This window comes from Xenia sp. Carnegie-2017, unplaced genomic scaffold (assembly GCF_021976095.1).
Source record: "Xenia sp. Carnegie-2017 unplaced genomic scaffold, XeniaSp_v1 HiC_scaffold_2, whole genome shotgun sequence".
NCBI classification, from domain to species: domain Eukaryota; kingdom Metazoa; phylum Cnidaria; class Anthozoa; order Malacalcyonacea; family Xeniidae; genus Xenia; species Xenia sp. Carnegie-2017.
In genome coordinates, this window is record NW_025813482.1 from 5,966,303 (window position 1) to 5,980,933 (window position 14,631).

The following is a 14,631-nucleotide window of genomic DNA, read 5'->3' on the forward strand; positions in this document are numbered from 1 at the left end:
AAATAACGTAAATAACTTGTCAGGGTATTGGTCACGGGTTATGTGACATGTGATAACCCCACTGACCTGCTGTATAGTAATTACCTGGGCGGGAAACCTAATCAAAATAATTATACTTTATGAGCGCAACACAGTGGCGCAACATGTTGCCAAAAACATGGATGCCGTTATATGGAAAATTTTGGATGAAAATGTCAACGGAGTTGCACCACTTGTGAGTTGCACAGGCTCATGTTCTTAAGAGTTTTTCTCCCCTCCTGATTTCAACCAACGCGATTAAAGCATAGCACTAGTAAAATGTCAAAACTTTTTTTCAAGTGGAAGCTTTATGACCACAGTATAGAGAACATACAGTAGGGCCACTCCATTGAATTTTTACGCATATCTTATTGCGCATGTGATTACCATATTGGCAGCCAGTAAATTCCATTGTGTGACGATGTGGCAAAACGGCAGAGAGTAAACTAATTAAACATACAGCACCCAATTGTACAGCGAAGTGGCCCTACTGTATATTCCTATACTATGTTTATGACCATGGCCCCTGAGACACTGCCATTTAAATTTCAAGAGAAAAGAATTTGGAAAAGTAATACAAGCTTTTCAATTCATCCAAAGACCAAACTCTTTTTCCTTGACATTAGTTGGCTTTTTAAAGAAAACACCTAAAAAAAGTAAGAATAGAAAACCAAAAATGTCGAAACGCGTTTACTTGAATCATACCCTATTGGCAAAAATTAGAGAAAGATAGCAAATAATAAGTCTCTTGTGGTGATGGTTTTCTCTTTACTTTCGAAATCAGATTCCTCATCCTAAAGGAAAGACGCAGGTGGTTATTTTTTACACATCTTTAGCAACATCATGAACAGTACCCACTACTATATACCACGTGAGCCAACGAGCTTCCAAACTTTATATGCAATTCATCGATATTTCTTTTGAACATATCTTCAGTAGAATCCGTGTTATTCATGCATTGTTTTTGTATTGGAGCATCGTCCTCGCCAGAGCTTTTATGGTCATCAACATGCTTGGAATAATTCGTGTTTTCATTGGTCAACGAGTCCTCATCATCCAAAACTTTAGAGTGCACACTGGGTGCTTGAACTACGTTCAATTTCATCAAGCTATCTTCAAACTGAGCTGTTTCTCCTCTGTCAAGCTTGATTTTGTTTCACTTTTGGAAGTTTCATTTTCAGAAGTATTTCTTCTACATCAATCCACGAGTTAGAACATCTGTCATAAATATTATAGCATTGCTTATGCACAAAATATGCAGACACAAAGTTATGGAGAAAGATAAAAAAATAATCTTTAACATTGTCACAGATATTACGCGTGGCGTAGCAAAGTGTTGATGAGTTTGATATGCATTTGTCAAAAACAAGCGTAAGAAGACAAAGAGCGTGCCAAAAATATATGATTAAAAATTGCTAAGCGTATATACAAGCACCAATTTAAGAGCTTGCTCCGTCACAACTTAATCGAGAATAAATCTGAGCATGCGTATTCAACTGCACCAACTCTCCAAGTTCATGGTCATGGCAACGACCAATTGTATGTACTAGTACCAAGTATAGAGTAATTAGCTCGCTCAGTCACAAATTTTCAGATAAATCGTCTGCGCATGCGCAGTCTGCTTGAGCATGCGCAGTTGACTTGACCATGCGCAGTTGACTCAGTGAACTCTACAACAACTGGAAGGCTAACTCATTATAAACAAACCTAGACTTGTTTGAAGCCAGATAGAAGCTGTTTTGCCGCTTCGCGTGTATCTCGCGTGGACTGTTTCATTTGCGTGACGGATTGTTTTGCAAAAACTGCTAACTTGGAAATAGAATGCTAGCCTAAATGCTTTATTTTTTTCAAAACCGTTAGCAAAATTTGGTTATTAATGTGTTAAGATGTATTGTGGACGTTCCAAGACATGTTTTGTATACGTAACGCTGTATTATATAAAACATAAAGGGAGAACTTGCTTCGAAATATGAATTCTCATTTGTCGTCGAAAGACCAAAAATTTAAGATAAAACTGATAACAGGTAGTCTGTATCTTTGAATGCTGTGCAAAATACACACAATCCAGTTAACATAACATGTTTCATAACAATTTTATTGCTTTTAAAGTTAGACTTGCTTTGTAAGAATTTCACATGCTCTTTTTGTAATGTGTGATAGTGATGATTTGAAATTTTGAGCTGTGGGTGATTGTTGGTTTTTGTCATTTACTTCTCCCACTTCTTAAGAACTGGTGGAAGATTTTACATGCATCCATATTTGTGTATTGAGCATTTTATCAGCAAGTTCATGCTTATAAATAAATAGCCAAGTGTACAACATGACAAGTATTGCTAATATAACCTGCTCTACATAAATGCCAAAAAGCAACCCTCATCCTCAGTGGCTTGTACCAGGTTTTTAAAATGATTACAAAGCAAGCAAAGCTATATCATGTATCAAAATTTTATAGTATATCATATTGATTGTAAAATTAGTTTTTTCTTATAATACAGATAATGATAAATGTATATGTAATATATTAAATTTTAGGATGTGTGTTTAAAATGTTTGGTCATATTTGTGAAAATATATGATGATTCTATAATATTAGACTAATAATCTTTTTCATACTTGTATTACATTACAATTTTTACTTAAGTGTTTCAAAAGTTATGAATATGGAGTGTCAATTGTGTTTTTGTCTTTTTTTTTAAGTGGGTATTGTCCCTTTTGACTCCTTAATGGTGCAATAAATAATAACACAATAATATGGCATTACAGGTTTTTTTAAAACGAACTCAAAATATTTTTTTGCTAACTTTATGAAATATTTTGCAAAGTGTTTTTCTTTTTGTTTACGCTCTTAACTTTCAAAAGGACTGGGCGACTAATTTTGCTCGGACACACAAAATTACAAAAACAGCGTTTTTGCCCTGACAGCTTCATTTTCAAAGATTCAAACAATATTACAAGGATAGACAAGTATGTTTTACATCCTTTTAATGAAAAAAATCGAGGGGTGTCAGTTTTGTATTCAAGTTATAAGGCATGCTTTCACGTGCCAAAAACAAAGTTCGCTTTTCATCCTTCTAAAAAGAAGCTTAAACATGTACAAATGTCGTTCAAACTTGTTTTATATTAAAGTCCAAACATTGTTTAAGATTTTAGGCATTAAGCTGGCTTGAAGAACACTGTTTTTTGCAAAAAATCCGGCAATTTCGAAGTGATGTATTTCGCCTCCGTACCTTCAATGGCGGCGCTCATGCAGGCTTCAAAGATGGCGTCCAAGTTAGCCTTCCAGTTGTTATGGAGTTCATTGAGTTGACTTGACCAGCTGCCCAAGCTCATGGTCATGGTAACGACCAACTTCATCTACTAGTACCTATTTTGAAATAAATAGCATGCTGTTTAATAGAAATCATGTGCGCATGCGCTCGAGCATGACTAATTATCATAGTCATGTCCATTGAGTTCTATAATAACTGGAGCGGCTATCTCAAGCGCGGCCTTAGATATCTGATGACGCCAAAAAAATGGCGGATTTCGTCCTTTGCCGCTGAGATTTACCGAAATTGACCGTAGCTTTTCACAATTTCCCACTCCCTCCTGAGGAAAGAGTGAGGGAAAATGTATGTGTGTATTGGGATTCGGCAAGCAATTTTTTGATGAAAATCAAGGTAAAAACCTTAAATTCATAACAGCGAGTCAACTGTGGTTATCAGTTATCTGCTCCTACGAGGATGCATTTATAACTATCGACGAAAGACCTATATGTCGGCTACACATGTATGAATGTAGATGTGCGTCGTTTTCTTACCAGCGTCAAACTTATTTGATCGATTAAACTCTTTAGTCTATACAAAAAGTATATCATAGTTCATCTCCACGGTTCACGAGAGAAAGTTAGCTTATTTGTTATCATTGCTATTTTGCTTCTTTTCATGCAATGGGCAATGGCTTTTTTCGCCACAATTGTAGGATTTTTACTTGTTTCTTTAAAAAAGTACATATTAAATCTCTGGATATTTACGGATTTTCTGTAATTGAGTTTCATATGAAATTTCAAAAAGACTCAAGTCTGCATAGGTTTGGTAAATGAAAACAAACAATATTGTATAGAAATTACTTTAAGTAACCTTTTTGTGATGTTCTGAAGTGCAACTGCATCAAATACTTGTAAAGTTGTAGCACATTTTGATTTTGTTGTATTGATATATGAATTGGGCAAAATGCAAATAATAATCAAAACACTTATGCTTCCAATGGTGTTTTATTCATTTGTAGTTTTAATACTTCTACCTTTCTTTTCACTTTGTTTTGTTTTCCTATATTTGCAATAAAAGTGCACTATAATTTGAATGATTAACACAGTTTTCACCTCAATAATAAATTTCATAAGCAGTTGGTAGTGCAATTTGTTCTCTGAGTATCCACATCTGGTGTTTTGTTCATACAAGAATGATGAAGTGCAAGTAGATATGTCATAGCAAGGCAATAAAACCAAATGAATTACATACCTATAGTGTACTCTTATGCTAGAAGCTTAAAGCTTTTTAGAAATTAGAAAGTTATTGGATTATATTACCTCTATATCATCAATCTCATGACAAAGAAATAAGAAGCAAAAAATTTGTAGAAAGCTTTGAAAAGTGAAAACTTTTATTTAAAAAGCAGCAATAATGCATATGATAAATCTCCATTCTGTACTCTAATAGGTAAATAAGCTCCTGTTTCTTAAAAAATATAAAAATATATAAGAAATATAGAGTACAATAACTTTAAAGGTTTCATCACTGAATCTTTAATGCTTCAGTATAGTGCATTAGATATTAGTAACATTTAAACACTCAACTAAAATATTTTGATAAATATGACATGATTTAAACATTAAGTTATAAAACCAATGGCTTCAGTTTGAAGCTTCATCTGCATCGAATCATCATCAATCTCAGTACAAATGTTTACATAGACACAAACTTTATGGCCTTCCATTTTACATGTTTGTGAATTGACATTTCATTAAGCATCAAAACACACACACACCTTCTTGCCATCTTTCTTTGGATCATGAACTTTAACTTCAAAGCATTCAAGGCATGGTGAATCCATTGTCTCCATCCATAGAATTTGACCATGATCAAATTAAATAACTCTGGATAGGGCAGACAATAAATCAATTATCTTTACAGCATTATCATTTTTTAAGACTCTGCCTGGTCAATAACATCTTCCAGTCATCTTCCTTGATCTTCCATGTTGTCAGCAAATAGAACATAACAAGCTCTGCTCAAATCATGGGTACCGTTGGGCTGATCATTTCTTTTGATACTTACTCACAGAGCAAAATGTGTGCAGGGTCTTTTTGCTGGGAAACTATTTAGCAAATAAATGGGTAAATTTACGATTTCATGCATTAACAAATGACAAAAAGTATGCAGAATTTTATAAAAAAAAACAGGAAAACATCATTATATTTGGCGTCAAGTCAGTCTTAAAAAATACGATCTTTAATATGTATTTTATGGCTTTTCAAGGCATGTATAATTGCTTTTCAATCGTTGACGGACTAACAAAACAAACAACTACTCACCTGTGAGAAGCGATATGTTCCTTTTGTGAAAATACGACATCAACAATTGAACGATTTAAGTGTTGGCATTATAAAGAAATGCCAAAAGATATCGTCACAGAATATGGAACTAACGATATCCATATTCTGTGATATCGTGTTGTTTTGAAAAATTCTTTATAATTTACTATAGACACAGGGAGGTCGAGAATATATTATTTTCTGCAAAGCGATCATTTCAGCGGAAATACGTCCTTTGGCCGCCATTTTTGGCGTCCTCGCCCAATAAAGCCGGCATATAGAACTCAATGGTCATGTCAACGACTAACTATATGTATTTGCATTACATTTGTCGCAATTGACTCACTTAGTCGCGAATTATCAATGAAATCATTTGGGCATGCGCAGTAACAATGTCACTTATACCACAACTTTCAAGCCGAATTTGTGTATATATATATAAAGTAAATACTTTATATTAGATGTTAACTAGCAGTGGAAGCTGGGTGCGATATAGTATGCAGTGGCTTTGGGGCGCAGACTTCGGTCGCGACCGCACTCCCTGCGCACCCCGAGCAAAGCCTATCGCAGGTGATCTCCCCTGGCCTGATAGGCGGAAGCTTGCTATGCATCTCCCAAGTAGGATAGCGTGGAGGGCCGAAATCTCCTACCAGAGAAACGTTAACATGCGGCGTTCTGGTGCCACGCTTAAGAGGTATCGGAAGCATGGACCGAAAACAGGTTTTTGCTTTTAATATTATCTTTTGTTTACAAAATAAACCAATGTTCATAAAATAAACCAAGCAATGTTTCAATAACTTCCTCCGGCACTGTGCCTTTTTCTTTATAATTTAAGACAACCTTGGCATTTTTATTGGTTTATATCTTTCTTATTTATCTCTCATTTACTGTTTCTCAGGCATAACAGGCAAACCATCCATGGGCTTCATGGCAGGCAGGATTATCTGGTTTCCTTAATAAACATGACACGCCCTAGAGCTCAACTATCTTAGGGTATTATGGGCATGCATGGATCGAAAACGGGATTTTTGTTTTCAAAATTGTCTTTTTCTTTACAAGAATTCTTCTCATAAAAAGAACTGGCAAGGATGCAAAGGTTCAAACAACTTCTGCCTTTTTGACTTATAATTTAAACCAACTTTAAGCATGTTTATATGTTTTTACTTGTTACTTTACAATGTAACTTTCTCGTAACTATCGTAACGAACGAGTCTCCTTATACAATATGACTCTCTCATTATGAAGGAAAGTATCCATGGCTTCATGGAAAAAACAAGTACCTACTTGTTATAGTTTCTAGAAAGATAACATTTAATAAGCAAGCAATTTGTATCGTCTAAGTTGAACATCGCTTTGAAACATTATGTTATAGAATTTTGATTCATTTTGGATTAAATTTCTTTTACAATATTTTCATGATTCAATCTAAAAGTAACTTCTCTTCTCGAGTAATTTTGCGATAAAACAGCACACTTTTCGGATTCAAGGAATTCTTTTGATCGCTAGAAATAGCCGTCTAATTTATTACGTACCTAAGCGTATATAAAGCATTTCCAAATCACGTGCAAATTTTCCTTCATACGACCAAATTACCGTCGATTTAAACGATGTTGCTGCAGTAATAAAATTTGAAAACTGAAGCAAACCCTCCCTTTCACAAGTATTTGCAACACTTCAATTTCACTCAGAATTTCTTGAATTTCTCATAGCGTAGCCGAAAGGAATAGGCATCAAATCAGGAGACCCAGAAAAATTATAGGAGTTACCTAACATACCAACGAGTTATCAATAATTTGAAAATGAGTTACTTAGAACATATGAACGAGTTACGAATAACTTATGGTTACCACTGACAACTACTTTTTGCTCCCATGATTCCATGAAATATTTAACAAACAGTCATTAATTATTAATTTCCATTCCTTCACAAAACTAAATTCATGAAATGTTGCTTTAAAATTAAATATTCATCATGACACATACCTCATCTGTACAAGCACAAAGAGGCAAAATTGGAATTTTCGTTAATTTTATCACAAACATAAGGATGGGTCTACGATCTAGATTGTTTCAATTGTTCACAAATCACGTTTACGCTTGCGTTGTATCTTGATTTAACGTTATTGTCACCAAGGTGGAGGAAACCAGCGATATTTTTTAAGACGGAAGAAGACAGATCAACCTAAACAGGCAGAAATGGAACTATATCAATGCGTTGTAATGGACAATTGTCGTCCATAGCTCTCTTGCTAGTTTACAAGTAATGCAGGAAACACATTACTACATAGATTAGACTAATTTCTTAGGTCAAAAAGTAAAATAAATGTAGGCACACCGAATACAATGAAGTTCTATCAGCCACAGAATACAGGGAAGTTACACCAATATGAGAGTACTGGAAAGTCATCTCAAAGATTAAATACAAATATACCAAAATTAGAATATTGGACAGTCATACCAATAATAGAACATAGGACAGTTGTACCAATTTTAGAAGATTGGACAGTCATGGCAAAGTAGGAACATAGGACAGTTATACCAACATTAAAATACAGGGCAGTTATACAAACGATATATTACTGAACTGTTACACCAATGTTAGTATATTGGACAATTACATCAGTGTTAGAACCCAGGACAGTTACACCAGCTTTTGAATACAGGACAGACTGGACAGCTAGACTAATATTAGAATACAGGAAAGCTATACCAACCAAAGTATACTTGCACTTATACCAATGTTAGAATTCAAGGCAGTAATATAAACGTTTGAGGATAGGATATATACTCCAACTATAAAGTAAGAATGTTTTTGTTTACTAAAATTCTTTAAGATCTGCGTGACTTTTGATATCATGTGATTCGCATATCTTTCTTTTATTTTTTTCAAGTTTTTCCTGTGTAACAAACGCAATGTTAAACTTCGGCTGTGCCTGGCCATTACTCATATTGGAAGCAATTGCTGGCCTGTTCAACGTATACTGGCGGTCGACACTTTTTGTCGTTTCGTGAAATCTTTGCCTAAGAAAATCCACAGGATTGCTCACACTTTTTGCTCTTTATCTTTCTCAAAAATACGTATTTGTAATAAGAATGAACATTTCCTCATTCTCACACACACTTGTGGAAGTGTGATTCCTTAGGTATAATTCTATTTGATAACAGTAATAATATGAACTATGTTTTATTACACAAATGCTCAGCCTCATAACAGTATAGAAACAAACAGTAGTCCCACTCTATAGAAATTTTTTGTGAAGTGCATATCTTATTATGCATGTGATTAGCATAGTGGCAGCCAGTCAATTGCTTTTTTCAGCCAATAGGAGGGCAGAGATGGCTAGCCGCAGCCAGTAATCTAATTAAATATACAGCACCGAGTTGCACAGTGGAGTGAGACTACTGTATGTATCTATACTGTGGCCTCATCCAATAATTGTTTGTATTTATTAAAATTATTGACTGTTGACAACGGAGTACTACTCTGCTGATAGCTTGCGACAAATGCGTCAGTATATGGCAGTGCAGGGCTATTCATGATCATTTGATGTTCATTATAGTTTACTTCTATAATTGAGCAAAATCATGTGACAAATTCTTTCCAATGCATTTATTTAGAAAAATCTGAGCTACTGAGCAATTTCTATTTTGTGTTTCAGAATCTCTCTCTACAGCTAAAGCATGACTAGGCTGCACCAAGGAATTGTAAATTAACTTAGACAGACAGTTACTTTTTTCAAGAAAGCAGCTCAATAATGTATCATTAAAAATATATTTGCCAAAATTGATTGATGATGTACTAAAATGATTACGCTTACACTTAGAATAATTCAGTCTTGATTTGTAGATATATTTGCCAATATTATAAATTTTATTAAGTAAAATACGAGTTCCAACTTTGTATGTTAAGCTATCAACAAAGTATTAGTCTATTTGTATTAGTCCTTTTAGGCACCTTTAAAGATAAAATTATCTTCTATCTAACATAACAATAGACTAATACTTCTTTGTTGATAGCTTAACATACAAAGTGACAACAGTTTTCGCTAGGATTGTAGAGAATAATTATCTTTCTCTACATTCAGAATTTCACTCGGGGCACTTGAAGTCGAATTTCGTCTACTTTCATCTCTTAATATTTGCGAAGCACCTTCGATTGGGTCGTAACTTGAACTCCTACGGGTAAGACTTAATTCACTTCGGTGATTCCACGCAAAGAGACAATAAAACATTAAGCCAAGCGCCACCATTGCAACAGATATTAGAATCAATACGCCAAATTGCTCTGGTCTTGGTGCAACTGTAACCATGACAAAATGTGCAACATCCATAATGCTATTGAAAGAGTTTTGAACACCACTTACAATACCTCGTTCGCTTTCATGTACGTTTTCTTGAAAAAGTTGAGTAATCGTCAAGTCTGTCATCCATAATCCTATTCTCGACATCACTATTCCACCCATTAAGAAGACAAGAGAAATTATCGAGTTCTGTTCATTGTTTATCGTTTTTGTCGAATTTTTTGAAGTAATGTTTCCACACCCAGTAACATTAGTTTTTGTGATTGTAGCAAAGGATGAAAAAGTTCGTGTAGGTTTAATCCGCGAAATTGTCGACAGTGCTTTATTTGGCAATAATGACATGTTAATTAACGCAGAAGAAGGCAAGGGGAAATCTGAGGCCGAGCTAGTAATTAGAGTTGAATGCATATTTATACGTACAGTAGGTGAATTTGAAACATTCAAACACCTCTCTTGTATCTTTTCATGTCTATTTGAATGATGATGATAGCGAGGGTCAAGTAAGTGTCCAGAATGACCTGGTGCCCAGATAGATGCAACACAAAACATCAAAAAGAATAGTTGGATCGAGTTCGAGATGAGTCCTGTCTTATCAAGGCCAAATATTTTTCGAAAAATTGGAAACAAGAAAGTACCAAAAATTCCAGTGAGAGCGCCAGCGGCAGTCAGTAATCCAAGGGTAAGAGGGCTCACATGCTGTGAGTACGCATAAGCAGTAGTAATACTGTCAAAACCTAGAACAGTCAAATACAAGCAAGCCAAGCCGACTCCTGCGAAGGCAACACGCTGTTGAAAAAAAATTTTTATGCCGAGAACAAGGACACGAACTCGAGAGCGGAGCTTTTTTACAAGAACAGCGCAATTCTTGAAAAAAGTATGCGAATTTTTAAAATCACGCACCAGGCCAGTTCTATCCTTAGTGTCTTCGACAGAGAGATCTATATTGTCAAGATCAGGATTAGAAACATTAACGTCATCATTAAGTCGATTAGCGTCAATTACTTTGTTTGCAAGAGCAGGACAGGAGTAGTAAACTGATGTTATCATGGTGTATTCAACAAATGCGGATAGTACATTCCAACTAGCAATAAAAAGCACTCCTACGAAATCGGATCCAAAGCTTAAAACCAAGCCAGTTAAAACAGGTGCCAGAATATTACACGTTAAATCAATGCGTCGCAATGTGGAATTTGTACCTGTAAAAAATGATGGACGAAATTTTAATGCTGCTCAATCATAAAATGTAGCTATTTCAAACACATGAAAATCTTCAAAATAACAAAACGTAAGTTCTTCCTTAGATTATTAAGGCAACTTCAATCTTAACAATATCCCACAAAATGTGTAATAGACACAGTCAATTAAAATCCCATTCATAAAAAAGTAACTTAAACTAGGTAATATACAAAATCAAAATATATATATGTATATAAAAAAGTTTTATTCATGTTCATCACACCTCACTGTAATCTACGTAACACTCATAATTACACTTCTAATATGTAAATATAAACGCACACTTATTATACAGAATACTTTAAACAAATAGCTTTGTATTAAAGCTATTACATTTTACCTGCAAGCATAGATTTATTTTCTTTAGCAATCACAACAACCCAGTCTCTCTCAATAGCAATTGTAGTTCCAAGGCTTGAAAGTCTAGCAATAATTGCTAGTAGCACCAAAACAACAGCCAAAATGAGAAAGATAGGACTGCTTTTATTTTGATGAAACATGACCAATACAACAACAGCACAAGCTACCACTGAACTATTTTGAATTATTATTGTCAAACGGGCAGCTATAAATTAGGATAAGATAAAACAGTTTGCACTATTCATGAGTTGACAATCACGCCATAATTTGTCATATTTGCTTTGATTTATCAAAATTCATACACAGAAAATAATGATGAATGTAGAATGATAATATATTAATGCATTATTTCATTGATAACATTATTCATCAAATTTCCCTGTACTTTCCGTCAATCTTAATGGATATACTTATTGTTAATGTACTATAATGCTAAATCACATTTTGGCTTACCTTTCAGTCTTGGTGTCATATCGATCCAGTTTCCTACAAGTGTCCCAAAGGCAACAACAAACAATGACACAGCTAAACCATATAGCGCAGTAAAACGAAATGAGCCTGGTGTCAGTTTAATTAAAAATATTGAAATAGCATACATCCACATTCGATCACCCTAAAAATTGAAAGGCATTCAACATCTTAGCATCACAATTAATATAATTTCGTAGATTTCATTGCACATGTCTGTGACACAACTTTTTTCTGAATTTTCAAAAATGATCAAAACAATATCCAAAGGCACCAGCAAGGATAATTTAGTTGGGTGGGGGGGCAACCCCCATGTAAAAATGGCTTTTAAATATAAATTTAATTGTTTTCAGTTGCGCACATGCAAAGCCAAAATCATTGTGCGAATTAACAGTGTGCAATGTGCAATTTGCACATTGTTGTAGCTAAAATGAAAACAATTGCACATCACTTTTTCAAACGATATGCAAAAACTTCTTTATTGATTATTACTAACTACCACATAAATTGAAAAAAGTTTAATCTTTACTGATCTTTACTTTATGAACGAGTGCGCATCATGACATTAAAATCTTAGGCCATGTTGACACAAAGTCATTAAATTTTAAAGATGTTGTCACTTTGAGACTGGGAAGTCTGTCAACAGTCAACATACATGGTGCTTATATGCTTATGACAATAGGGGTGTAATACATTATTAATGTCAATTTTTGCATTTGGGTTGTTTTGTAAACCGTTACGTACTGTTTTTGGCATCATAGCTATTTTGAGTATTTTCAGTAAAATCAGAAAACATTTTGATTTTGATTCTTAAATGAAGGCAAAAAAAAACTTAAATAAGCCAAATTTGAAAAATAAACCAAATGGAATTTTGATTTTAAATAAGCCTAACGTGAGAAAAAGAAGCCAAGTTTGGCTCAAAATATCAAGCCAAACTGGCAACCATGATCAGCCATACTTTTTGCTTTTACATTTGCTTGTAATATGACATAAATATGATGTTTTTTATTGTAAGTAAACATCAAGGATGTTACTGTTAATAATCAGAAAACAAAAGTATATTCGGTTATTCTCTTTTCACTTTTGTCTTTCTTGCCATTTTCGTCGAAAGGTTGTAGCTACCAGCAAAGTTAATACAGTAAAAAAATGGATGGAAAGATCAAATGCTGACTCGTTTGATTACTAGGATGATGGCCAAGTGATGAATTTATTGCGCTGTAAAGTTTGCACAAAAAAGAGGAGAGAATAACACGCGCAAAAAATTTCTCTCATACATTTGTGACTGGATAAGCGGTTGTAACGAAAAACACTGTCGTAAATCATATGAATTTGTTCACGTCTAAAAACATTAATTTAGCAAATAGCGCTATATAATAATTAACGTAATATCGATTTGATTATGCCTCTAAAGAAACACTTTTGTCAAAAAAAATGCACATCGTTTTCTCTGAACTAATTCGCACACTGCATGAACATTGCCCCTTCACTCGACTGAATTTAGCCAGAGCAGTGGCACAGCATGCTGCCTGCCCCCACACATTTGTTCACATCTGAATATTCTCTCACTGAAAAAACAATAAATTTCTAAAGAGATGAAAAGTGCTAATGATGAAAAAATTTACAAAGCACTAATTTATGGGTGGCTGACAATGCCACTGGAGGGGAACATGAGAAGTCAAATTGAAAAAATGTAATGCATATACACAAACTAGTGGTCTAACTGTCTTTTATAAATAAAATGTCAGTTTGTGGAACTGCTAATAACTAGACAATGCACTCTGAAATGTCAGACTGATTCATTATACGCAATTTAATTTAAATTGCCAAAGTAATTACGAAGCTGTTTTGACACCATATATAAACACAAAAAAAGATTTTCTTTATACTCTACCCAAGCTGATAAAGCATGACTGATGCAGATTAAAACAGTTGGTGAGAATCCACAGCGAGCAATTATGTTTGCTTTCTTTGGCATGGTAGAGGCTGTAAAGAAATATTTAAAACACACAGAATTATATGAATGCCAAATCATGTCAATAAAAATTAATGCAACAAGAAAGCCCAAATCCATCTTTAACTGCAGATTTAAAATGATCAATGACATTTAAATACAATGATAAATACCATCATGTAAAGTGGAGTCGGCATCTTGTTGTGATGCGATGTCTCTCAACGAAAATTCATTAGTCGTTGAGTTATCACCAGAACCACTTTTCTGATCTTCCTCTTCAACTTTAAGCAACGGCTCGTTCATGGTTAATTCTTATGTAAAACGCAATAATACAAACTTCTCGCAATGAAATGCGAATACAGAAAACTACTGTGACATTGGCACCCCATCGGGTACCACAATCAACTAAAATTTATCATTCAAAATGATAAATTGAAAAATCGTCTTTAAAACACGTTTTCTATCAAATACAACAGAAAAAACAATTCTTAGCTATTTATTAATATTTTACTGTCCTTAAACATCACAAAAAAAGTATAAAAGTCAAGAAATTGAAGAAAACACTTAGCTTTATGTTACAGTGTACTTTTCATTTCTCTTATTTAGCGTATAATTTATAAACTACATGGTAGAATTTTTTTAACCTTTTCCATATTGTAGATATTTATATTGTCTAAAATATATCCAAAATCTGGAGAGTGCACAAAAAAATAAGTTGTAGAAAA

General features: G+C 34.1%; 1 protein-coding gene across 1 annotated transcript; it reads right to left on the bottom strand.

Annotated features, from left to right (window-relative positions):
• Positions 1 to 9,348: 9,348 nt before the first annotated feature.
• On the bottom strand, positions 9,349 to 14,296 carry LOC124440683 (solute carrier family 40 member 1-like). The gene is made up of 6 exons (XM_046991098.1): positions 14,080 to 14,296; positions 13,847 to 13,938; positions 11,941 to 12,100; positions 11,468 to 11,692; positions 9,640 to 11,087; positions 9,349 to 9,503 (listed from the first exon to the last, which is right to left on the bottom strand). Exons 1-6 carry the CDS (start codon positions 14,207 to 14,209, stop codon positions 9,501 to 9,503), a joined length of 2,058 nt encoding a protein of 685 aa, XP_046847054.1. The 5' UTR covers positions 14,210 to 14,296; the 3' UTR covers positions 9,349 to 9,500.
• Between the last annotated feature and the right edge of the window lie 335 nt (positions 14,297 to 14,631).